This window comes from Chrysochloris asiatica, unplaced genomic scaffold (assembly GCF_000296735.1).
Source record: "Chrysochloris asiatica unplaced genomic scaffold, ChrAsi1.0 scaffold00006, whole genome shotgun sequence".
Classification (NCBI taxonomy): Eukaryota; Metazoa; Chordata; class Mammalia; order Afrosoricida; family Chrysochloridae; genus Chrysochloris; species Chrysochloris asiatica.
The window spans coordinates 10,174,857-10,202,517 of record NW_006408524.1 but is presented as its reverse complement, the minus strand read 5'-3'; the positions used below and the strand labels follow the sequence as shown (position 1 = coordinate 10,202,517).

Genomic DNA, 27,661 nt, shown 5'->3' with positions numbered 1-27,661 from the left:
GCCAGGTGGCATCATTGATGGACTCAAGTGTGGCAAGCAGTAGTGAGGTTGGCCCAGGAATGGACATTGTTTTGTTCTGCTGTGCATGGGATTGCTATGAGTCAGTTCCTACTCGATGGCACCTGACATCAACAACAACATGACAAAAGTGGCCAGAGTGCTGTCCAACTCTCTCAGTCAGTACTTCCCTGTGACAACCTCTCTCAGATCAGCTTACAAATAGCGACAAAACAAGAATTAAAACAGGGCAAGCAACCTAAATGGTGCATTACCTCTAGGGTGGTAACTAAGCACATCCTACTAAGGGAGACTTTTATATTCTGTTCAGAACTACCAGCTGTTCTGCGGGAGAAAGATGAGGCTTTCTGCTCCCGTAAAGATTTACAGCCTCGGAAACCCTGTACAAGGGTCGCTATGAGTCAGAACTGACTCCACGGCACATAACAACAACAACAACATACATTAGGGAATGATGATAGAAGTTCCCACTTCACTCTGAAGATCTGCATAAGCTAAACATCTCTAGGGTCTGTGTTCATCAGTAGACAGACCGCTGCTATAGATCTGAGAAGAGGATTCTACAATACCATCAAAGATTACAAGTGGGGCCAAAGGCAAGTCACAAACTAAAGCTGGTTCCTAACTGAGGCTCTCCCTGTCCTGGAATACATAAACAAAGGAACACAAAGTCTATGGAAAAATAAAACAAAACTACAGAGCACAATTCAGTAGTGAAAGGTTAATAATATAAACAGTATATACTGCAAGCTCACCATATGCCAGACACTGTGCTAACACGTATAACTTCACAAGATCCTTATAAGACCTCCCATTATGTCCACTGCCCATTTGAGGAAATGGAGGCAGAGAGAGGTCAACAAGGAGTCCAACTCAACACAGTGGAATAAGCCCAGGCAGGTGGAATGTGTTTAGCCTCTAGGCATTACTAACTCCTTAGAATAAGTATTATTAAATTGGTTCTGAAAAATAAATAAGTAAATAAAGACAAATGGAACCAAAACAAACAAAATAATTAAAAAAAAACAAAGAAACTAAAGTAAAAAAATTAACTAAATTAAAATCTACTAAAAAGAAAAAAATGCTTCGTTTTAAAGATCAAATTAAAACAGAAACAGAACTAAGCATAATTAAGCAACTACATTACAAGGAATGTTTATTATTACTGGTATTATTAATTTTCCAATTTAAAAAGAGAGAACAAAAGTATTCTATCTAGGCTAGCTTGATATATTTCAACAGAACTGTTAGAAAAAGTTATAAGGGAAACTAGTTCAATGGGAAGGATTTTTTTTTTTTTTTACTAAATTATATTCTAGTTCATATCCAACTATGCAAGATACCAGAAATATGCCTCATATACACTCATCCTTAAATATATATAAAAATACATGTCAATTGTCTTTCAGGATAAATAATATGTGATATCTTACACATATATTGTGCAAAAATGTCATGTAAACTTAAATCTAAATACCTAAATACATGGCATGTATATCTAAAAAATGTCATGTAAACCATGGTTATTTTCAATAACCTCATATGCATGTCTAAGTTGGACACTGAATAATGAACATCATAGAAGAATTGATGCATTTGAGTAACAGTGTTGGAGGAGAATAATGTAAGTACCATGGACTGTCAAAAGAACAAAAAGATCTATGTTGGAAGAAGTGCAGCCAGAGTGCTCCTTGAAAGTCAGGATAGCCAGACTTTGTCTCTCATACTTTGGACATATTGTCAGGAGGGACCGATCACTGGAGAGGGATATTATGTTTGGTAAGGTGGAAGGCCAGAGAAAAAGAGGAAGATGCCCAGCGAGATGGATTGGCAAAATGGCAGTATCCATGGGCTCAAGCGTGGCAACAATTGTGAGGTTAGCCCAGGACAAGCTGTTGTGCATAGGATCACTATGAGTCGGTACCGACTTGATGGCACCTAACAACAACACCTTAAATTTACTGCTGTCAAGTTGATTCCTATAGAACAGAGTTGGAACTCCCCCATATGGTTCCCAATGCTATAATCTTTATAGCTCACACGTAACTAGGGTGAGGATGTTGCACGACCGGTCAGTATTTCAGTCTATTATGAATGGGGTCACTGTGAGTAGGAATAAACTTAATAGCAACAGTCACTATGAAAGCAAACTGCTGCATCTTTCTCCTACAGAGCAGCTGGTGGACTATAAGTGCTCACCTTTTTGGTTTTAACCACTGTGCCTATCTTGTACACAACACACACACATATGAAAGAAGAATACCTATGGGTGAGCGTTTTTCAAAACTTAGAACTCAAACATAGAGAAGCACAAAATAAAATGATATTGAGCATTAACGGATTTAAACAAACAACATGTAAACAAACTGTTAGAATTATAACTTCAAAACTAAATGCAAAACAGATACTATTAAAAACATAAAACTATAGACAAATACCCATTATGATGACAGATAACAAAAATTCGCAACAAAATTCAAGCCAATAGGATCCAACAACATATTAAAAACAGAAAATAAATAAAGAAATAAATACATTAATAGCCAAGTGGTTTTCATACCTGGCATGCAAGGTTGGTTCTACATTAGAAAAATAAATCAATGTAATGAAACAAAGGAAAAGAGTCATGAATATATTAATCAATATAGAAAAGATATCTCGAAAAACCCAATACTCATCATTGGATATAAATGCTAAAAAATAGGAATAGAAGACAAATTACTCAACATAATTAAGGGTCTAGCTAAAGGGTCTCTGAAAAGTTCATAGACATTACATATTATGAAAAAAATATGCACGTATTTCAAATTTTATTTTTTACACTAATCAAATAAACTCACACTAACTTGTTACAACATGTCTGAACCGGTTCTAGTGTGAGGCAATAAGAAGGCACAGACGTGAGGTTTAAAAGGGCTCTTTTCACACCAGCATGAATTCTGCTGACCCAGAAGAGCAGATTAAATTTATGGTGAAGTTTAAGTGGAAGAATGGTGAAATCACAATTTATAAGAAGTTTATGAGGATAATGCCCCAAAGAAATCAGCAATTTAGAAGTGAATAACTCATTTTCTGAAAGAAGATACACTGTTGAGGATCAAGCTCCTGTCCTAACTCAAGAGGACTGACGATTAACAGCAGAAACAAGAGCCAACACCACAGACATCTCAATGGGTTCAGCTTAAACAATTCTGACTGACAAGTTAAAAGTTAATACACTTTTTGCTCGATGGATGTCAAAACTGTTGCACCTTGATCAGCTGCAGACAAGAACAGAGCTTTCAATGAAAATGCTGAACAAGTAGGATTGAGATTCTGAAGCATTTCTTGAAATAACTGTTAACAGAAGATGGAACATGGCTTTCTAAGTATGACCCTGAAGATGAAACACAATCCAGCAATGGCTACCACGAGGTCCAGTTAAGGTAAATGCAGACTGCTGAAAGCAAAGATCCAGGCTATAATTTGGGGGGATGTTCACGGAATTTTCTTTGTTGGTTTTCTGGAGGGCCAAAAAAACAATAACATCTGCTTATTATAAGAGTGTTTGAGAAAAGTAGCCAAAACTTTAACAAAAATATACCCAGGAAAATTTCATAAGAGTCCTTTTCTACCATGACAATGCTCCTACCTCTTAACAAACAGGAGCAATTTTGCAAGAATTTCTACTGGACAGCCATCTTATAGTTCCTGGTTTGGCTCCTTCTGATTTTTTCTGTTTCCTAATCTTAAAACAATCTTTAGCAGGAATCTATTTTTCTTCAGTTAATTATGTAAAAAAAAAGGCTGCATTGACACAGTTGAATTCCCAGGACCCTCAGAAACAACTAAATTGGGATGGGCTAAACTGCTGGTTTCATCACTTAAAAAAGTATCGTGACCTTGATGGAGCTTAGTTAAAGAAATACAGCTTATATTTAAATTTTTTTTATCTTTAATATTTTTGTCCATTTCCCACAAACATTGTGAAGACTCCTCATATCCAAAACCAATGGGATACATTAGCCTCACAGGAGAGCACCTAGGAGCACTCCTCCTGAAAATGAAAACAGACAAGGATATACTTCATCACTGTTGTTGTTGTTAATTGCTGTCGAGTCGATTCCAACCCATAGTGATCCTGTATAGGTACTCCTATTTGATACTATATCGGAAGTCCTAGCCAGAAGTATAAGTCAAGAAAGGGAAATAAAAGGCATCCAAATTTGGAAAGAAGTAAAACTATTGCTGTTCACAGATGATACGACCTTGTATACAGGAAATCCAAAGGACTCCGCAAGAAAATAAGGGGACTAACTGAAAGACTGAGTAAAGTAGAAGGGCACAAATCAACGTAAAAAATCAGTGGGATTTCTGAATCCTAACAAAAGAACTCTGAAAAGGAAATCATGAAAATAATACCATTTACAACTGTCAACCAAAAATAAATACATAGGAATAAATCTAACTAGCGATACAGAAGACATATACAAAGGAAATTACAAAACGCTACTACAAGAAACCAAGAGACATACCCACATGGAAGAATATACCATGCACATGGATAGGAATACTTAACACTGTGAAAATATCAATACTACCCAAAGAAATCTACACATACAATGCAATCCTGAACCAGATTCTGGCCAACCTTCTTTAAAGACAGAAAAACTTATCACCAGTTTGTATGGAAAGGAAAGAGACCCCAGATAAGCAAAGCATGACTAAAGAAAAACAAAGCACAAAGTCTCCCATTTCCCAATCTCAAAACCTACACACTAATGTACTGTTAACAAAAAAGTGTGGTACTGTTACAATGACAGACACATAGACCAATGGGATAAAATTGAGAACACAACAGTACACTGACCAACCAATGATGGCAGATCTTTGACAAAAGGGCAAACCTCATTAAATGAGGACTAGACAGTCTCTTTAACAAATGGCACTGGCCAAATTGGTAACTAATTTTTTTTTTTTAATGAAACAGGACACATATCTCACAATACATAAAGCAACAAACTCAAGAAGGGTCGAAGACCTAAATGTTCTTGTTGCTAGGTGCCTTTGAGTCAGTTCCAACTCGTAGTGACTCTATGCACAAAGGAATGAAACGCTGCCCGGTCGTGTACCATCTTTATACATGTTGTTACACTTAAACCCACGGCTGCTGCCACTGTGCCAATCCAGCTCATTGGGGTCTTCCTCTTTTTCACTGCCCCTCCACATTACAGTGCATAATGGCCTTCTCCAGGGACTGGTCCCTCCGACAACATGTCCTAAATTTAAGAAACGAATTCTCGCCATTCTGGTTTCTAAGGAGCATTCTGGCTGTACTTCTTCCAAGAGAGATTTGATTGTTCTCCTGGCAGTCCACTGTATTTTAATGTTGTTTCTCAACACCACAACACAAATGCTTTAATTCTTTTATGGTCTTTCTTAGTCACAGTCCAACTTTCACATGCAGATGAGGCTACTGAGAATATCATGGCTTGGGTACGGCACACCTTAGTTCTCAAACTGGCATCTTTGCTCTTGAATGCTATAAAGAGGTCTTGAGGCACAGATTTGCCTAATGTAATATGTCCTGACTTTTTGACCACTGTTTTCTATTAAGTGCTGATAGAGGGTCTTCCTTTTCTTCACTAACCATCCATTTTACCAAGCATTATGTCCTTCTCTAGGGACTGGTCCCTTTTGATAATATGTCCAAAGGATGAAACACGAAGTCTGGCGGTTCCCTGTCAATGTATTGTTGTAGCTGTTTTTAAATTACCTTTAGCAAAATTTTACTTGCATGTGATATTAATGATACTTGTCTGATTATTTCTGCATTCCGTTAGGCCAATTTACTTTGGAATGGTCACAAATATGGATCTCTTAAAATCAGTTGGCTAGGTAGCTGTCTTGTAAGTTTCTTGGCATAGATGAGTGAGTACCTCCAGTGCTGCATCCATTTGTTTCAAAGATTTCTATATGCAATCAATCAATTTCCAGAGCCATATTTTTTGACAATGTCTTCAGTGCACCCTGGACTTCTTCCTTTAGTACCACTGGCTCTTGATCATATGTTACCTCTTGAAATGTTTGAACAATGACTATTTCCTTTTGGTAGAGTGATTCTGTATACCTTCCATCTTCTTTTGATGCTTTCTGCATCATTCAGTATTTTGTCCAATGAAACTTTCAATAGTGCCATCAGAGGCTTGAATGTTTTCTTCAGTTATTTCGGATTGTCCCTCCCATTTGATTTTCTAACTCCAAGTCTTTGCACATTCATTAAAATACTTTACTTTGTCTTTTTGAACTGACCTGTTAATATTTTATTCAGCTCTTTCACTCTCTCATTTCTTCTGACATCCATTTTGATCTTTTATTTCTTTCTTTGTCTTCTTAATGACCTTTTGCTTTCTTTCTGTACGATGTTCTTGGTATCATCCCACATAAAAATATGGCATTTGGTTATTAGAGTCTAATGTATCAAATCTGTTCTTGACATGGTCTCGAAATTTAGCTGTAGTATGTTCAAGGTCATATTTTGGCTCTCATGGACTTCTTTTAATTTTCTTCAGCTTTAGTCTGAACCTGTATGTGAGCAACTGATGGTCTGTTCAACTGTCGGCCTGTGGCCTTGTTTTGGCTGATGATATGGAGCTTTTCAACTGTCTCTTTCCACAGATGTGTTCAGTTTGATTTCTGTGTGCTCCATCTGGTGGGGTCCGTGTATATAGGTATCCTTTATGTTAGTTTTAAATGGTATTTGCAATGAATAAATCACTCGTTTTACAAAATTCTATCATGCAATCTCCAGCACAATTTCTATCGTTAATGTTGTGTTTTCCTTCAACTACACTGATCCTTCCTCTTTGTTTCCAATGTTCACATTTCAATCACTATTAAATATCAATACCAATCTAACTGCATTTTTGATGAATTTCAGACTGAAGACGTTGGCAGAATTGTTTAATCTCATTATTGGCTTTGGTGGTTGGTGCATAAATTTGAACAGCAGTATTAACTGGTCTTCCTTATAGGTGCATTATCCTATCACAGACAGCACTGTACTTCTAGACAGATTTTGAAGTGTTTTTATGATGAATGCTACACCATTCCTCTTCAACTTGACATTTATGACATACGATTGTCAGATTAAAAATGGTGAATACCAATTTGTTTACACAGCTCACTAAAGCGCTAGACCACAAAATCAGTTTGAACAGCAAGGTCGGTGGTTCAAACTCACCAGTTGCTCCTCTGAAACACTATACAGAGCTACTATGAGTTAGGAATGACTCCACGGAACTTAACAATTATAACATAATCCTACTCTGGTGAATGTTGATTAGGGTCCTAAAAGTTTGTGAGCAGCCATCTAAGGTGTAATTATTGGTGCATCCCTGTACAGATAAAGAAAAATAAAGACAAGCAAAGATAATGGAAACACTTAGTAAAAGCCGAGACTGTAAATTCCAATAAGCCAAGTCCCCCCCCATCCAAAAAAAAGCTAAAGAGGATAGAGAGAAACACTGTAAACTGATGATATATAGCGGGGATAATAATCAATGTAATGAAACAAGCTATATGAATGGTTGAATGTGAAACTGATGATGTGCCCTGTAAACTTTCACTCAATGCAAAATAAAAACATTTAATTAAAAAAAAAAAAAAAAAGATTAATGAGCCTCCAGGAACCTGACATCAGAGAACTAGATGGTTCACAGCTCCCACTAACAACTTCTCTGAAAGGGATCACATTAGAAGATCTTGGAAAGAGTAGGAGAAAAATGTGAAATAAAATTCAAAATCATAAAGAAGACCAGGCTTACTAGTGGGAGAGGGACTGGTGGAGGACCCCCAAAACTATGGCCTTCAGTCACCCTTCAGTTCTGGAACTGAATTCTCCCCTGCTGCTCAATTCTCAGCCAAGCAAACGGCAGGTCTATTGGGTTAAAAAGCACTGGAGGAGTATGCACTCCTTAGAACATTCACCCATTAGTGATCAAAAGGGCACCATCTACCCAAGGACAATGTTCATAAATAAAGGAAGGGTAAGATAGAATGAGGAATCAAAGTGGGAACCACAGGGTGCAAGTGGGGTGAGTGATGATATTACATTGAAGGGACTGCAATTAATGACAGGAAACAAAATATGTTTGGATTTTGGAGTGGAAAACTGATTTGATCTGTAAATCACCACCCAATCCACAAACAAAGTTTAAAAAAATATGTCCATACTGGATGCAAATTATTATTAAAGTTATAAAAGGTAATAACTAAAGGCTAATTATTTAGCACCCTCAAAACATCAAAGAAAAATCAGAACAATCAATAAACAATAAATTAGAACTAGACATCCAGTGTTTATCTTCTTAGTAATCTTTGATGATTTTATAGTATTAGCCACATTTACCAGATCATTCTATAGCACCTATTTAAGTTTTATACTTCTAACACATGCTAATGGAATCACTTCCATAAACACATGCAATGAAAGATTTATTTTCCATTCTACTGGTGTTCATAAAACATAAGAAAATCATTTTTCAAAACAGGTAATAGGTCTACAACAAAACATGGCAAGATTTAAATTTGATTAAATCAGAAAACAGAGGTGTTTGTCAAGAAGTATACCATGAGATAGCTGATGATCACCTCAGCTGGGAACACCCCAGATGCCACACTGCCACATTCAACAGCAATTCTATAACATAAACATATTCCATGTTGCCACATTAAATAGCAATTTTCAGCAATTAAAACTCTGAAAGAATTACTAGTAGTGCCTTAGCAAAAACTACTTTTCTAACTAAAAAAAAAAAAAAGAATATTCACTTTCAATTAATTAATTCAATTAAATTGGCTTCTGTCTAGAAGGACTCTCACTTGTAAGAAAACAAAATGCAGATTGTCTTTCTTTACAAATATATGAATACAAAAATGTTTCAAGAGTTTGGATAATTCTTCTGAAATTTTGCACCTACCAGCCCCTCCTTCTCCTTCATCTCTCTTTGACAATCATCTTCCTCTCAGAATTTCAAAAAGTATAAAAATTTGACAATGCTTTTTGACGAGCACTAGTGTGACAATTATTGTTTCAAAAGACTCTTTGGGCAACGTTAGGATTAGATATATAAAATGCATTCTAGTATGTCAAAAGGACTTCATTTTTCTTTTGTTAACAGATTAAATGGGTATATATGTTTTTACACTGAGTACGGTGTTTTTAATTTACTCATCTTAATGGCCCATTGAATTTAGATGATTTAAAAATTACAAAATTAGATTAGGAAAGCTGCTTTCCTCAGTAAGGAATATGTTAAGATTCAATAATGATTCCTAATGCACTCTCTTCTTAAACTGTTGTTTTAGAAAATTAGCTTAAATACACTGTGCATTAGAATTTTATCATTGCAAACCAACATTAGAAAAGACTTCCATCAACTTAAAAACAAAAAAGACATTCTTATAAGTGGAAAATCAATCACCACTACCACTAAATGTCACAGCTGAACATCAGCAAGAAGCACTGATAATTGTTAGTTATACACTGCACACATGATGTATGTCCTCAGTCGAGAAGTAGGGGCCCAGTTTTTAGAAAACTGTACATATATTGATTTTACATTTATTTAATGTGGCCATTGTAAGACACTTTATTCTTCTGATAAACTATGATTGCTTATCAAAAGATTCTATAATTCAAGAGAAGCATTCATAACTTGTGTGTGAAAATGAAAATCACTGGCCCACAGAAATCATGCCCACAAAATCCAATTTTGTGGATTTATGGCAGGAAGGCATTAAAGTACTGTCTTGCAGGAACCGCAGACTAGTTACTGAAGTGTAAGTGGCAGAGCAGCAATGATTAAGGTGACACGTCCCCTTGCCACAGCTGTTAATCAGCTTAATACTAGTTACATTATTGACATTCTTGTAATTACTTTTCCTAAGGCACATTTGTGCAAAATATATCTTACTTTAATTATGAGTTATCGGAGGCAAGTCCAATACCCAAAAAGAATAATCAAGGTTTTCATAATGCAAGTATATAGTGAGCACAACGCTTTCCCCACCAACTGGACTTGTGTAAAATCAAAGCTATCAGCGTGAGTGTAGGACCTTAAAAGTAACGACGACGTGGCGATACCTTGCCATCCTCTGAACACACGCCCATGTGTTCTCCACTTTCATCCAGGCTAATCTGGTTTATCTTCACAGGGCTCTAAGAAAAGAAGGAAAAAAGACATGTAAACTTTAGGACAGGATATATCATCATTTAATTATCTTGGCTCTTTATAAGATTGAATTGATATATATTGTCTGTTAGCTTGCATTTTCAAAAGTCCAAGAAACACTTGTTTTTCACAGATGAAAACAGTATAAAATAGTGCTATAAACCCAGAAACCTAACATTTCTCCAAATAATCTATTTCAGGTACCTAAAGTACCAGCTGAAATACTATTTCTCACATATTCTAAACTTTGATCTGTTTTGTTCCATGTTCTCTATACTCCTAAAATTATTTCCAAATAAACTCCATTAAAAGGACAAAAAATAAATACCAAAATGAAAATCACTCTATAAATAGTTTCAGTTTTGCTCAAGGTCAATCTATTTGTTCTAGAAGTTACTGTGTAAATTATTTATACTTTATACTTAGTATTTTCTAGGGGGGGAAACACGTGGTTTAACTAAATCTAACTTTTTTTACTTACCCATTTTTTTAAGAACCCCAAAATTTAATATCTTTGAAGATACGAATCAGGCTTTCTACTTTGGACACATTTTCCAGAGTAAATACACAATTGTATTCTTAATGTTTTTACACAGCTTTCTTTTCTCTACGTAGCCAAATGTTTACTTACTAAAACATTCATATATGTGAATGTTCTAACAGACATCAAAATCAATTATGTTGACACATCATTAAAAAATGGCAAGCTCCTCATTTTTGCTAATTAAAAATAAAAAAATTAATAACAGCTTCCAACTTTTCTATACAAAGTATGGTCGGAACAAACTCACCATGAAAAAGAAAAGCCTACATATCAGTTCTTTAAAAAGAGCTTGCAAATAAGTTTTTTTTAAAATAGAAACTTAAAATGGTTTGACTGTTTAATAAAAATAAATGGAAATACATAAAACTCAATGTTGGATACTCAATTGGAAAGTATCTCAGAACTAACATTCCTGAAAAAGCAGCCCACGAAAAAGAAGCTATCACCTTAAAAGTTACCAGACTGTTAGAAGAAGAAAGGACCTTGAAGATATTTCTTTGATCCATTTAACAGAAGAATAAGCCAAAGCCCACAGACAAGAATCACAATAGGAAAAGAGCAGAGCAGAGACTTCAAGCTTGAGAGGAGTAAAAGTCAGTCCTGTAAAGGGAACACTATTGTGCTGGCCAACAAGAAATACGTAAAAAGAAACCAACGGTGAAGTGGTAAGTCAACTCGGCCAGAACGTCTGCATTCTGGGCTGAAAAGTCGGGATGCTTAGCTTCTACCTCTTCTTTGGATCCATTAAAAGTAAAAAGTTAAAATAATCTTGCCTAGATTGTGATTTATGACGAACGCATGTGCTATCGAGTAGAACTGCTCCATAGGCTTTTCTTTTTTGGCTGCAATCTTTACAGAACAGATCTCCAAGACTTTCTCTAAGTGCTGCTGAGAAGGTTTGAACTGCTAACCTTTTAGTTAGCTGCTATTGGTAAAACGCTGTCAAGTCATTTCCGACTCATAGGGTTTCCGTGGAGTGGATGGTGAATACAGTGACAAAAGAGGACTACAAAAATCCAGAGAGCAGAGGATGGTCGCAAACCCACTCCTTTCTCAGATGAACTCCTCTTAACAGTTACTTACTCTGATGTTTTGTTTACCAAGCCACACTTTAATACCCATTTTAGTGTTGGCAAATATAAATCCCACATACAAGTGCTCAACTACTAGCTGAAACGGTGGCTGTTCAAACCTACCTAGAGGCATCTTGGAAGATAAGCTTGGTGATCTCCTTCTGAAAGGTCAAAGCCTTGACAACCCTACTTTGTACAGGTAGGGGTGCCACGATTCAGAAATGACATGAGGGCAACTAACAACAACTTATCTCTGATTGTAATTGTCATCCCATCACAATCAGTCTCAAATTATAATGAGATAGACATGTGAAGCTTGATACACACCAAGGTTTCCTGAGCTTTGTACTTAGCCACTTAGGGCTATTTAAATAAAAACTTAAATACATAGTCAATGAAACACAGGCAAGCATTTTCTGGTATGCTGTGCTTCTATCCAAGATCCATAACATCCGCAATGGTGTCTCTTGTTCCATGTCCTTTTCTGAATCTGACTTGAACTTCTGGCAGTTTCCTGTGGATACAACTGTTGTTATTGTTGTTAGGTGACGTCAAATCGGTTCCAACACACAGCAGACCCTATGCACAACACAGGGACACGTATCATCCTTACAACTGTGATGTATGAGTCCACTGTGGCTGCCACTGTGTCAATCCATTTCGCTTGAGCTCTCTCTTCCTCTTTTTCGCTGACCCTCGACTCTATACCAAGAATTATGTCCTTCTCCAGGGATTGGTCCCTCCTGACAACGAGTTTAAAATACAAGAGACAAAGTTTTGCCATCTTTGCTTTTAAAGAACACTATAACTGTTCTTCTTCCAACAGAGATTTGTTTGTTCTTCTGACAGACTACATTATGTTCCCTATTCTTTGTCACGACCATAATTCAAATGCATCGATTCTTCTACCTTCTTCCTTATTCACTGTCCAACTTCCACATGCATGTGGCGATTGAAAATACCATGGCTTGAGTCAGGTACACCATAGTTGCTTTCATGTGACCTTACTATTGTTCAATAGTTTCTGCATTCTGTTGGATTACCTTTCTTTGGAATTGGCATAAATATGGATTTAAGCCAATTCATATTTATCTGTTAGTCAGCTAAATGTCTTCCAAAATTCTTGATATAGACAACTGAGTGCGTTCAATTCTGCATTTGATTGTGGACATATCTCAATTGATATTCCATCAACTCCTGGAACCCTTGTGTTTTTCATCAATATCTTTTTCAGTTCAGCTTGGATGAATGTTGACCAATTCATTTTGTTATAGTGACTCAATGCATTCCTTCTATCTTCTGATTTTGCCCAATATTTGCCCAGAGAAATCTTCAATATTTGCAACTCAAAGCTTAAACGTTTTCTTCTGTTCTTTCAGCTTCAGAAATGCTGAATATGATCTTCCCTTTTGGTTTGGAAGCTCCAGGTCTTTGTATATTTCATTATAATAATCTGTCTTACTGAGTCGCCCTTCAGATCTGTTAAGCTCTTTTACTTCATTATTTCTTCCATTTGTTTTAGATACTCTACATTCAAGAGCAAGTTTCAGAGTCTCTTCTAATATTCATTTTTGTTGTTTCTTTCTTTCCTATCTTTATCAAGACCTTTTGTTATCTTCATGTAGGATGTCCTTAATGTCACTGTTGTTCAATGCATTAAGTCTCATCTTGAGTTAGTCTCTAAATTCTGGTGGGATATATATTCAAGGTTGGACTTTGGTTCTAGTAGACTGGTTTCAATTTTTTTCCAGGCTTCCACTTTAAATTGAATGCAAGCAAATTTATGGTCTGCTGTTCTTCAGTTGGTCCCTGGGTTTGTTCTAACTGATGATACTGAGTTTCTCCATTGTCTGTTTCCAAGACAGAGCTGATTTGATTGTTGCGTACTTCATCCAGTGAGGTCCAAGTATCCACTGGCTGTTTCTGTTGTTGAAAAAAGGTATTTGCAATGAATAAGTTGTTGGTCTTACAAAATTCTATCATGGAATCTCCAGCACTGATTCTGTCACCATATTTTCTAACTGATGACCCTTCTTGTTTCCAACTTTATATTCCAATCACTAGTGATTATCAATGCATCTTAATTTTATGCTTTATTAATTTAAGACATTTCAGAACAATTCCTACACCTAAAAATAGCCAAAATCTAGTACCTAGAAAGGAGATAAAAAGTCAAAACAAAATACCCTGAGATTCTTTCATTAAGAATTAAATGAAGTCAATGTATGTCTACTCTCTAGCACATGAATCATTTCCTCTTCTCCCCAAAACCATCAAAGATGTTTCTTTTATGAAGAAACTGCTGTTTTTCTTATGTACAAAAAAAAAAAAACAAAACAAAAAACAACCCAAGCAGGAATACATAATTATTTTAACAACCAAAGGGTGGCGCATTCTGCAAGCCAGCCTCCTGGCTGCCAGCACACAGCCTTTCTCTTTCCAAGAGTCTAAGGTCCTCAGCTGCTCTATCTCTCCATGCCATCACCTCTGCCTCTTATCTCTGGTGTCACTGCTTCTCTGGTTAGAGTCTCTTATGTTCCGCTCATGCTCTTCTCCCTTGATGGTCCAGGGTCCTCTGCTCCTGGAATGTAAGATTAACTACTCCCCCATTTTTGTTATACAAATTCTACCTTTACAGTTGTGACAATCACAATTAGGTATGATAACAATTACTCACTACTGAATCAAATGAATCCTATCCCCCATCTCTTTTCACCAGACCCATCTGTTGTTGTTGTCGTTGTTAAGTGCCGTCGAGTTGGTTTTGACCCTTAGCGACCCTGAACAGGGTTTCCGAGGCTGTAAATCTTTACGGGAGCAGATCGCCTCATCTTTCTCCCGCAGCGCAGCTGGTAGTTTCGAACTGCTGACCTTGCAGTTCGCAACCCGATTCGTAACCTCTACACTACCAGAGCTCCTTTAGCCACATAGGGCTATTTAAGTTAAAACTTAAATACATAGTCAATGAAACACAGGCAAGCATTTCCTGGTATAATGTGTTTCTATCCAAGATCCCATCTAGACAAGAGGAAAACTATTCAGAGGGGATTCTGAAACTACACTCCTTCTTGACATAGATGACAGGGCAATATACAATCGGAGGGAGGTTGGCAGAGGATAAATGGGGTACTGGGAGACACATGGAGGAATGCAGTGGTTTAAGTGAATAGAAGTAAATACTGTTAACTGTTGGTGCACGGAGGGAATTGCAACCATGTAATGAAGCTAAGGCTATGATTTGTGGAATGTAAAACTGATGATCTGCTCTGTAAACCTTCACTTAATTCACATTTAAAAAAAAAAAGAATTAAGCGATAGTATGTTATCCTTTTATTTTGCTGGAAAATATTTTATAGTTTCTGGATATCAGGTAATTAAAAAAAAGTAACAATTCTGAAATCAGAAATAAGGGTCTTATTTCTTCAGAGTATTTTATTCCCTATGAATGTGAAACTATTTTTAAAATACCAATCAATTTCTTCATTAAATCTCCTAATGAGTCCTAATCATTTTACATTAATTCTGTTGGGTTGTACAGGTAAATAAAAATATTAAGGACAAGTACTGTAATTTCATCTCCTCTTTGGTTAAGTGCATTGGCAAGCGGCTCTGATACTTAGTATTCCTGGCTCTTTTCTCTACTTCAGGAGACAATGTTTTGTGTTTCACCATTGTTTCACCATTATGATCCTGATTTTTTGGGAAGTATTTTCAGTTAGAGAAGGAAGGATCATTCTAATCCATTTTCCAAGAATGTTCTTGATGAAAAAATATTCATCTTTATCAGCTAGCTATAAAATTGATGGAAATTCTGCAACATTTTAAACTTTGATCTTATTATTAAGATTAATTCTGACCTCACACACTCCTCCAGGATCTCTGTGCTCCAGTCACATTCACCTTATCGGTGCTCCTCCAGCCTTAATGCCTCCACATTTGTTTGCCTGGAATGCTTTCTCCAAGACCTTTTCAGCTAGTCTTCTTGTCAGTGAGTCCCTCATAAATGAAGCAATCTAAAATTTCAATACTTCATTCAGACACTATTCAATCTCCTTTGCTACTACACTTTTAACTCCTGATCATTTATCACTCTCTAATTATGCATTTTATTTATTGTCAAACTCACTAGAGTAGAATTTTCTTTGTTTTATTTACTACTGTATCTCCTTTGGAGTTCTGGTGTGGTGTTATAAGATAAACACTGGATTACTAACCAAAAGGTCAGGAGTTCAAAGTCACTAGGACGCCTCAGAAACCCTATACAACATTGCTATGAGTCAGTACTGACACAATGACACTTACAAAGAACATCTCCTTTGAGAAGACAATGACAAAATTCTAATATGGGATCTCCAGCATCATTTCTATCACCAAGGCCATGTTTTCCAACCACTGATCCTTCTTCTGTTTCAGACCTTTGCATTCTAATCATCAGTATTTATCAATACATTTTGATTGCATGGTTTGATCAGTTTCAGACTGAAGTTGGCAGAATTCTTCAATATCATCATCACTGGCTTTAATAGTTGGTGCACAAATTTAAATAACAGTAGTATAAACTGGTCTTTCTTATAGGCGTATGGATATTATCCTATCAAAGACAACATTATACTTCAAGATAGAACTTGAAATGTTCTTTTTGATGACGAATGCAACATCATTTCTCTTCAATTTATCATTCCTGGCAAAATAAACCATATGATTATCATATTTATAATGACCAATACCAGACAGTTCAAACTCACCAGCTGCTCCTAGGAAACCCTATACACACTATGAGTCGGAACCGACTCAATGGCACTTAACAACAACAACAACAATGCCTGGGATACTGATCCTCATGCCTTCCATTTCATTGTTCACAAACTCTAGTTTTCGTAGATTCATACTCTGCAGACTCCATGCAGATTATCAAGGGATGTTTGCATCTGTTTCTCCTCATTTTGAGTGTGTGTGTGAAAGCCATGTACAACAAGAAAGAGGGAACAAGCAAAAGTGTGACAAGAAAGGAAGACAAAGAGTACATATTAATAAGGCTGACTTTTTTTTTGTAATGTCTTACAGTAAGTACGGATGTACGAAACACTGCAGTTAAAACAAATCTTTTCTGACCAGATTAAAAATTTAAACCCAGGTATAAATCATTTTTAAGACACATAACAAAACTAAAATTGCACAAATTGCAAGTCAAAGATGTAAAAAGATATACCATAATGCCAATAAAAACTGCTAATTACTACTTAGTCATTCAGTCAACAAACATTTGGACACGTACCATGTGTCAAACATTGTCCTAAGTAAATATTCTCTAAATAAAAATGACTTATATCTCCATGTTCATAGAGCTTAGAGAAAAAAATACACATTTTAAAAGCATTATATGATATCAGGAGGGCCACGGCACAGTATAAAGGGCGAAATCATTCAGGAAGATAACAATTCTCCACATGTACCTAACGTTTTTGTTAAGAGCTGTTGACTCAGTTCTGACTTATAGAGACCCTGCATGGGGTTTCCAAGGAGCAGCTGGTGGGTTTGAACTGTCAACCTTGTATTTAGCAGTCCAGTGCTTATCCTACAATGCCACACCAAGACTCAAAATGGTTAACATCTAAAATGTATAAGTAAAAATTAGATAAAACATCAAGAAGAAAAAGAAAAATCCACCGATAAGCTGGTTGTGTCAACAATTGACAGACTGAGCAGCTAAAACTTAGTAGGAATGTAGAACAGTTGAATTAACAAGTTTGATCTTATAATTATATATATATATATAATATGTAGCGGGAGAAAGATAAGGCTTTCTACTCCCATAAAGATTTACACCCTCGGAAACCCTGTACAGGGTCGCTATGGGTCGGACCCGACTCAAAGGCACTTAACAACAACAACAACAATAATATGTAGAGAATGCAGTTTTCCCAGCACCTTTAGAACATTTACAAAAATATGAATAACATGTACGTCATCATAAAGCAAATCTCAACAAATGTATTAGCCTGCCATCTGATACACAAGTATTTGTTGTTGTTAAGTGTTGTCGAGTCATGTTTGACTCACAGCAACGCTGAATATAACATCTAAGGAACAGCTGGTGAGTTTGAACTGCCGATCTTTTGGTTCAAACCGACCTTGAGGTCTAGTGCTTTACCCTACAGCACCACACTAGAACTCCTATTTAGATTGTTAGAACGTATTAGCAAAAGAAAATTAAAAGCAAGACAAAGTAAAATATATATAATTTGGAAATTAAAGAACACATTCAAAACAAAACTCACAGGCAAAGAAAAAATCAAAATGGTACACACAAAGCTATTTGGCCCTAACAGAATTAAGGTTGAAAACAATAGCAAACAAAAGTGAAAAACATCTCTTTGTGTTTGGACATTAAGTCAGTCACTTTTGCCTCCTAATATGTGGTCATAAGACAACTCACAACATTGCTTTTGTAATATTTCTGCCAAAATGTATAAGACAAGTCTGACACGCGCAGGAAAATCAGGGAAACACAAATTGAGGATTAGTCTGTGAAGTAACTAACTGGTCTACACTCTTCAAAAACACCAAGTTCACAAAGGACATAGAGACCCTGAGCAATTCCTTCCCAACTAAAACCAAAAAGGTTCTTTCCCCACTAAAACAGGTTGGAGAAATAGATAACTAAATGCTAGGTATGATCCTGACTGAAACCTGGACCAGAGGAAATAGAACATGAAAAAATCCACTTCATTAAAACCAGATTTTGGTCAATGTACTACAGTAATGTAAAAGAAGGTCCTTTTTCTTAGAAATGTTTAGGGGCAGAGAGAAAGGCATCTCAAAAAGTGTGTGTGCATGTGCACATGGGTGCCGAGCGAGAAATATAACAGAGCAATGACAGAAAAAGAAAGCTAACAGTTGGTTAATTTGGGTGAAGTGCATATACTTTCTGATATATTTCCAATACAATGCTGTGAGTCAAAAGAATCCATAATGAAAATGAGATAATAAAAACACTAGAAACAAAAAAGTGTGGTTTATGAAGAAGAAAAATGTTCCTGTTGTTAAATGTATATATGATAGAAGACTGAAAATCAATGATTAAAACATCCTCCAGGTGAATAATAAGACCATTGAGATACATACTCCTAAGAACCCACCACAACAGACTATTAAAAAGCAGCCTTTGCCCAGGGATAAAGCTCAGAAGGTAGAAAGGGTGAGGAAAGAAGGACAAATAGAAATGGTGAACACAGGAGGACGTGGGAAGAGCGCTATCAGAGTGTGGAAATTGTAACCAATGTCATAAAACAAAACGTACCACCTGATAGTACCCTACTTTCTCAATTTTGTCTCCTTACTTTCTCAATTTTGCTTTAGAGTACTTTTCCACCATTTAATCTCCTATAGTGTGGGGCTGTGGATTAATGCACTGGACTGCAAAGTCAGTTTGAATCACAAAGTTGGCAGTTCAAACTCACCAACTGCTCCTCAGAAACCCTATACAGGGTCGCTATGGATCGGAACCAACTCAGTGGCACTTACCAACAAGAACAGCTGATTTTTAATTTTTAAAGAAGCTCATTTTTCAAGAGTGATATTCTTTATTTTATAATCCAATCTGTTATTTAGCTAGACAAGTAATCTCAAGGGATAATAGACTCATGGTTTGACGTGTGTCTTGGGGCAACTGTCTAAGGGAGAACTTTAGTCTCAACCAATCCAATAAATCTGGGCATTTTAACTATATGAACTCTGTTTCCTATTTCTCTCCCATTCTATAAGGATCCATCTAACGCGTCCCTGGTCAGAACTGATGGCGACGGGAGCTGGGCTCCATCTAGTTCTGCTTTCAGAATCGATGAGGCCGTGGTTTGTGTCTACTGCTATGGACATAACCTTCTCCCCTGAGGACTTGAGTTCCTTCTTTCTTTTATGTTTCAGAGACACCAACAGTTGTATCCTAGATGGATATGCCAACTTTCCAATATATATATATATACATATACATATTTAAAGTTTTTATTGTGAATTATGTGATAGTTTACATGGGAGAACATTAGCTTTACATTCATCCTATCATATGTTGTTTCATTGCCATGATCACACCAATCTACTTTTGAGCGCATTTTTATTTCCATCTTGGTGGGACACAAGTGGGATACCTTCAAAGCTGAGGGTATTTTTCTTTTAATAGTAGAATAATAGGCCCATTAGTGTTGCCTTGGTTGAGACTTTCTTTTATACTTTTTATAATTGCTTCCTCACTTTATTTCTATTCTTTTTACTATATTACTCAGTCTCTTTTTTAAAAAAAGAAATTCATAGTCATTTAGCTGTTGTACATTCTTTTTAATATCTGATAAATGATTATTGTTGTTGTTGTTAAGTGTCATCAAGTTGGTTCTGACTCACAGAGACCATAAAGGGTTTCCAAGGAGCAGCTGGTGGGTTTGAACTGCCAGTGTTGTGGTTCGCAGTCGAAGGCTGATCCTACAGTGTCACAGCACGAGTCCTACCACACTAAGACTTCATATCATTATCAACTATACTTGGACTAGGCAGCCTCAAAAACCAACTCAAGCACATTGATTAACTCATTTTGAAAATTTAAAAATTAGTACAGGTTTATTTTATTACCTTTTCCAGATCCCCACTCTAAAGTGATAATACAAATAAATAGTTTCTATTCCTTGGGTCATTTCAGAGAGAATTGAACAAAAAAAGCTCGTTATGCATCTGTGAAAAACTACATTTTTAAGAATGAATCCAGAGGAAAAGATTGTTGTACTATTGGGGGTGTCCATAATTTTCCAACTGACTCATAAGAAGTCACTGTATATTAAGAATATCTGCCTATTGTCATGTAACTTCCAAACAACTTTACAGCTTAATAACCAGTTTAAAATTTACTTCAGTGTGCTTTTTGAAGTTGAATAAAATTAAATTTTTATCCAGGTAAATCAAACTAATAGTCACTTCCCAAAAGAAATTATATAAATTATAGACACACCAGTACAAGAATCAATCTCACTAATAACAAACACACAAAAACTAAAGCAATGAGATATATGTGTCCTCAGCAAAGATTATTTTAAGTACGTAGTTATGCAGTGAAGAATCAACCTTAAATCAAAGTGATCTCTTTGTCCCTGGAATGCCTGTTCTGTTAAACAGTTTTGTTCTTCTGGGCTATCGATTTTGACCTCTGGACTAAATGCATTAGGCCAGCCTCTGGGAGGAGCTGCACACTAATGTTAACCATATAAGCAGTATATGATTGAGCCTTAATAGAAACTAGACAGCACAAACTTGGCTGAGCTTCCCTGGTTGGGGCGCTTCCCTGGTTAGCAATGACTCATATGTACTGGGATACACTGTGATGTACGCAAAACCCACTGCCATGCAGGGGAAGTTAAGATGATCGACGTCCCATAGGAAAAGAACAAACTGAAGGGTCATATTTAGAACCCTCCCAGACTCTGCCTGACACAGCTCTTCCCTTCACTAATTTCAATCTTTATTCTTTCCCTATAATTACACCATAACCCTGAGTATAAAGGATTTCAGGGAATTCTGGGAACCCTACTGAATTTACTGGGCTCCTGATGTGGTGCTGTAGAATAAGCACTGGACTTTGACCCATGAGGTCAGCAGTTCAAACCCACCAGCTGCTCCTTGAAAACCCTATACAGGATCACTGTGAGTCAGAACAGACTTGAAGGGAACTTAGCAACAACAGTGAATTATCAAACCTGAGCATAGTTCTGGAAATCCCTGAACTTGCAGTTGGTATCAAAATTGAAGGTGATCTTGTGTGGAGACTATACTCCCAAACTTCACAGTTTGACTAATTCTATTAGTTTTGAAAGGAAGTACAAAGATGAAGACTTTCTAACACTTCTAGAGGGCAGTGAAACATGGAAGAGAGTCACCATGCGTAACTTGGCAACTGTATCAAATTCATCAAAATAAACAGTGAATAAGGAAGATCGTAGAAGATTTGATGCCTTTGAGTTGTGGTGTTGGAGGAGAATACTGAAAGTGCCATGGACTGCCAAAAGAACCAATAGATCTATTTTGGAAGAAGTACAACCAGAGTGCTCCTTGGAGGCCAAGATGGCTAAGCTTCGTCTCTCATACTTTGGACACATTGTCCGGAGAGAACAGTCGCTGGAGAAGGATGTCATGCTGGGTAAGGTGGAGGGTCAGAAAAAAAGAGGAAGACCACCAATGAGATGGATCAGCCAGGTGACATCATTGATGGTGTCAAGTGTGGCGGCGGTAGTGAGGTTGGCCCAGGATCAGACATTGTTTCATTCTGCTGTGCATGGGGTCGCTATGAGTCGGTTCCGACTCGATAGCACCTGACAACAACAACAACATTATAATTAAAGGAACTCTGGTAGTGTAGTGGTTCTGAATCAGGCTGCTAATCTCAAGGTCCGCAGTTCAAAACTACCAGTGGGAGAAAAATGCGGCTTTCTGCTCCCGTAAAGATTTAGTTACAGCTTTAGAAACCCTGGGCAGGGTCACTATGGGTCAGAATCGACTTGACGGCACTTAACAACAACAACAACATTATAATCAAGGAGTCCTGGTGTAGCATTGTGTGATACTGCACTGAACTGCAAGGTTGGCAGTTCAAGATCACCAGCCGCTCCTCTGTAAACAGGATTCATTATGGTCGGATCTGACTCGACGGCACTAAACAACAACATCATAATCAAGGAGAAGAGAAAAAAGAAAAACTTTTACAGAGTTGTTTTTTATAGAGTTTCCTTTTGTAAGATACAGAGTGTGGTGGTATATTTTATGTGTCACCTTAGCTAGTCTATGGTCCTCAGTTGCTTGGCCAAACAGTAGGCTAGCTGCTATCATGGAGTAGTTACAAGTAATTAGGTCAGTTGGCCTTGGGTAGAGTGGCTTACCTTCTACAACAAATAAATTGAGGTCCAGCCACTGTGGGGTGCATCATAAACATTACTACTTCTGAGTTCTAAGAAGAATAGAACTAACACTGAGCTATAAATGGAGGGCAGACATACATCATGTGAGACTGTCTACAATCCAAGCAACCAAGGGATGTCCAGAGCTGTTGATACAGAATCAGTGCAGCCAAGACCTTGATTTGGACTTAGAGCCTCCAGAATGGTAAGAAAATTAATTTCTGGTCTTTAAAGTCAATCCCTCGTGGTATTTTTGTTATGGCAGTACTCCGTGAAAAAGACATTGAGAAGCAGAAATGCCGCAAACTCTTAAAATCAAGAAATCTCATGTGTTGCAGACCGTGTAAGACTAATCAGAGGTTCGAGGCCCGCTAGGGCCGAGTGTAACAAATGAGGCCACTGGCAGTTAATGGCAAATTGCTTTCATATTAATATTCAGGTATATATATTAAATTAATACACTGGAGCCTTTGGCAATCCACAGATAAATGGGGTATTTTCCTAAAGCCGAGACTGAAGGTTGCAAGGTTAAGCATTTCTCCAAAGGATTAACTAAAAATGTCTTAGCTACTTCACAGCTCTTTGTTCTATAGACAAAGAACCCATCCTCCCTAATCCTTTTCCAGGTGCAGCCCATTCACCTGGGCGTCTGGAGTCCTCCTGCAGACCTGGCTCAGGAAGCCAAAGCAGCAGGACTCTGCCCAAGCTTTTGTCTTTAACTCTCACCTTCCCCCAACTATGCTCAGGGGCTATAGATATGTTAATTGGGCCTGAGAATCCAAGTTGCTGGCCTGGGATTCGAACCAGTGAAGTACTATGTAAAGTTATCTGAATGTCTGGAAAAGTACTGATGTTAGCTGTACCTTGCCTAAGTCCCTCCCAGCTTGGTGTGAAGCTCCTCCCCTGAATAAAGCAGAGGCCCAGGCCTCCCCAGGTAGCATTACTGGTTGGCAGGCATGGAGTAAAGATCAGGGCATTACTGGTTGGCAGGCATAGAGTAAAGATCAGTGCATTGCTGGTGTGCATTACTGGTTAGCAGGCATGGAGTAAAGATCAGTGCATTACGGGTTGGAAGGCATGTGGTAAAGATTGCAGGGCAGTGAGTTGCTGCCTGCAGAGGCCACGATGCCTGTAGTCCCAAGCCTGCCTATCAGTGATGTATCCACCCTGGCTTTGGGGTGCCTCTTTGTCTCTCTCTTTGTCTCCTTTGTCTCTTTCTGTGTATTCTTGAGTCGCCGTCCGGTATCCTCCCCTCGTGAACTGAACCCCAATGTCGAGGCGGGTCCCCGACACTCATGACAACTTATAATTAAATTAAAATAGTGTAATGCACATTTACAAGTATTACTATACTTAAAGGTACTCGTTCATCAGGCATGTGACTAGAATTAGAACGACACACACAGGTGAGGACTGGTTCTGAAATATTATTTATCACACTTCTCTATATTTTACTAATTTTCTACAATGTATATTCTTCTGTTACCAGAATAAATATTGTAAAAACATGATTAAGTCACAAATTCATTAAGCTAAACAGAAAAATGAATCAAAATGACTCTCATTTTTTAAAAGCCATCCTTCTGGAAACCTGTAGCACATATTTTGATCTTAAATAATAACTGAATATCATTACTATGCATGTTCAGTTTCCTTAACATTTGATAAAGAACAATAAATAGGATTTCAATACTACCGTTGTCGATCTGCCATTTTTTAAGGAATTAACAGAAGTCCTGGTGTGGTGCTGTAGGATACGCACTGGACCATAAAGTCGGTGTGAATCATAAGGTTGGCAATTAAAACCCACCAACTGCTCCTCGGACAACCTGTATAGCGTAGGTAGCTATGAGTCAGAACCAACTCAACGGTACATCAGAAATACAGAAACAAACAACAAATAGGAAATAGAGAAAGGATCTAACAAACCATCAAAAGAGGAAAATAAGGCAGCACAAAATTCCTTCTTTGTTAAAGGACTGATGTTTCTCATCGCTACTTTTTATTTCTTTTCAGTATCATAGTTGATGAGCAAAATGTGTCACATCTAAGTGTGTCCGTGGGTGTTAGCAAAGAAACGAGGTTGGAGTACAACTGTGGAAAAGAGAAAGGAGACCAGAGAAAAATGGTCTCAGCTGGCATTTTCTATGAGTTAAAATTTCATTCCTAATGGAGGCATGTTTGGAATTCTGGGCAATATACATGAGTTTGTTCAAAAATCAATCATGTCAAGCTGACACTATAGGATGTACAAAAATAATGCCTTATTAAAATAAAGAAAGAAGTCAGAGGGGGCAAGGACCAATGCAAACCTTCTAAATCCAAGTCCATTACAGGTGGTCTCAAGTTCTTAAATGTGCAGAAAAGGCATAATTATTAACATGTACACCTCATGTGATAATCAATTACCTAATGTAAAATGCCTGAAATAAATACACGTAGTATGGATTATGTCAGCTCTTCAATTAGGAATAAATTCACGCTCATTTCGAAAGCTGCTTTTAATGGTGTTCTTTGCAACAACTTCTTTTCCCCAGACACTCCTCATCATCCCACCTTAAGCTATTGGTCCCCCAACAGTGAACCTAAGAAATCAATCTGCTAATGTATAATTTGTAAAGCTCCTCTGACTAACAAATGGATAATTGATTCCTTCACAAATGCTGCATCCCTATGGAGAGAGAGGGGCAGGAATATGAAGCAGAAGACAAGATTGCATTTTCGCTTTTGCAGAGAGCCACTGGATAACAATCCCAACATCCACAGGGCTGCCTTGGCAGCTTCAGGCTCTTTAGTTAGCAAGTGAGCCACCATTAGCAAGCAAGCTACACTTAGAGAACATGTGTGAGAAGCAAACTTGGTTCCTTCAGACCTGGGAAGAGCCCACTGTGTTGGCTATTTGACTCTCCACTGATAACACACATACCCTGGAGGGAGGCAAAACTTCTACCTGGATTTAGAAGTCCAGGCAATGGGGTTAGGTCTGTGGGTTTGGGTGGTGCAAACAGATAATGCACTCAGCAGCTGACTGAAAGATAGGAGGTTTGGGTCTACCCAAAAGTACCTCAGAGGAAAAGGCCTGATGATCTGTTTCCCAAAAAAACCAGCCACTGAAGATCCTACACAGCGCAGTTCTCTGACACACCGGGAGTCACCAGGAGGTTAGGCAGACTCCATGACCCCGGTTCTGGTGATATAGAAACACACCTAGATTGTGGGGTGGCCTTTCAAATCTATCAACAAAACAAAACAGAAACAAATGCTTCTTTTCTCTGACTTATTCTAAGGTCAAAATGACCTAGCCTTTAACTATGAACTTTCACATCCTCTAGACTGCTCTAAGAGCTCGTCTCCAAGCTTCCTTCAGGATGAGGAATAAACTTGCCGGTAGGCTACTATGAAGCTGAAAAAAAATTGGGAAAATTTTTTGAAAGTTCCAAAATGGAACTTAAGGCTTAAGAGTTCTAGGCTGTTTCTCAAGATAGTCATCCACGAATTGTGCCAGCAGCTTCATTTCCTTTCCCTCCTCCCCACCACTTACTGCCCACTGCTCTCCCCAAGGTCACCAAGAATGTCTTGAAAGCTGCAGCAAATGGCAGCGCTATCAGCTTTACCCTATTCAGCCAATGAAACAACTGATATGGTGGATCATTGATTACCTTCAACATTGTCTTCCCTCAGTAGTGACAACAGCATCTTCCAGTGCTGAGCTTAACACACTGACTAAATAAATACACAGTGAATAAAATTATAACTGCCCTAATGACAACAGCTACATAATAAACATATTCCAAACATGCCTGTCTCTCACTTACATTTAAAAACAAAGGTAGACTAGAAAACCTGCATCCACTGTACATTGTTTTGGGTGAAATTAAAGAGGGCTGTTGCCATAAGCCGGAGTCCTGGTGTGGCACTGTAGGTTAATGCGCTGGACTGCAAGGTTGGTTTGAACCATAGGGTTGGTGGTTCAAGCTCACCAACCACTTCTCGGAAGCCCTATACAGGGTCCCTATAGGTAGGAAATGACTCTACAGCACGTAACAACAATAACCATATGCTTGGAAGTCCTGATATGGCAATGTAAGACAAGCACTGGACTACTAGCTACAAGGTTGGTGGTTCAAAACCACCAGCTGCACCTTGGAAGCCCTATATAGGGTTGCTATGAGTAGGAATGGACTTGACGGCACCTAACAAGAATAACAAACCATATATAAGGTCGCTATGAGTTGCAACTGACTTGATGGAAGTGTGTTTTTGGACTTTGGGATTAACAAATACATAAATCATATTACTTATGGGAAAGCTAAGTCATGACTTTCATGTGAAAGTGAAGAAAGATGACGGCCTTCATTCAACAGCAAAATTATTGAGTATTTTCACAGCAGGGAGAGATAATGAATAGGATATGGTCCATATACTCCCCTGGTCTAGTTCATGAGGCTCTCACGTGACCTGACTCACTTGCCATTGAACGTCTGAGAGCCACCAAGGTGCTGGCAGCAAGCCCTCTTCCTTTCCCTCCCCATTCATAGCCAAGTTGAAACATTTGAAGCTTGAGGGATATAGACTTTTCTAGGTCAATGAATTTAGTAAGGAATTCTGATTGCTGTTAAATGCTGTTAAGTGATACCAAGCCAGTTCTGACTCAATAGCAACCATGCACAGAGTTTCCGAGGGCCGACTGGTGGCAATGAACTGCTGACTTTGCAGCTACTAGTCCAGTGCTTATCCTATAGTACCACACCAGGACAACCATTTAGAAACTAAATGGTTCAAAACTAGACTAACAAACAAAATAAAAGAGGAATCACACCGTTATGGGTATTACAAACATTGTTAACATGTGGTAATAGTCATGCAACCAACAAGCAGCTTTAT

The 27,661-nt window shown here is 37.6% G+C and overlaps 1 protein-coding gene across 1 annotated transcript in view; it reads right to left on the bottom strand.

Annotated features, from left to right (window-relative positions):
• VPS41 (vacuolar protein sorting 41 homolog (S. cerevisiae)) overlaps positions 1-27,661 on the bottom strand; it is a 259,706-nt gene that overhangs the window by 138,986 nt on the left and 93,059 nt on the right. Inside the window, exon 4 of the mRNA XM_006832263.1 lies at positions 10,145-10,219. Coding sequence (XP_006832326.1) covers positions 10,145-10,219 — 75 coding nt within the window. The remainder of the gene's footprint in view (positions 1-10,144; positions 10,220-27,661) is intronic.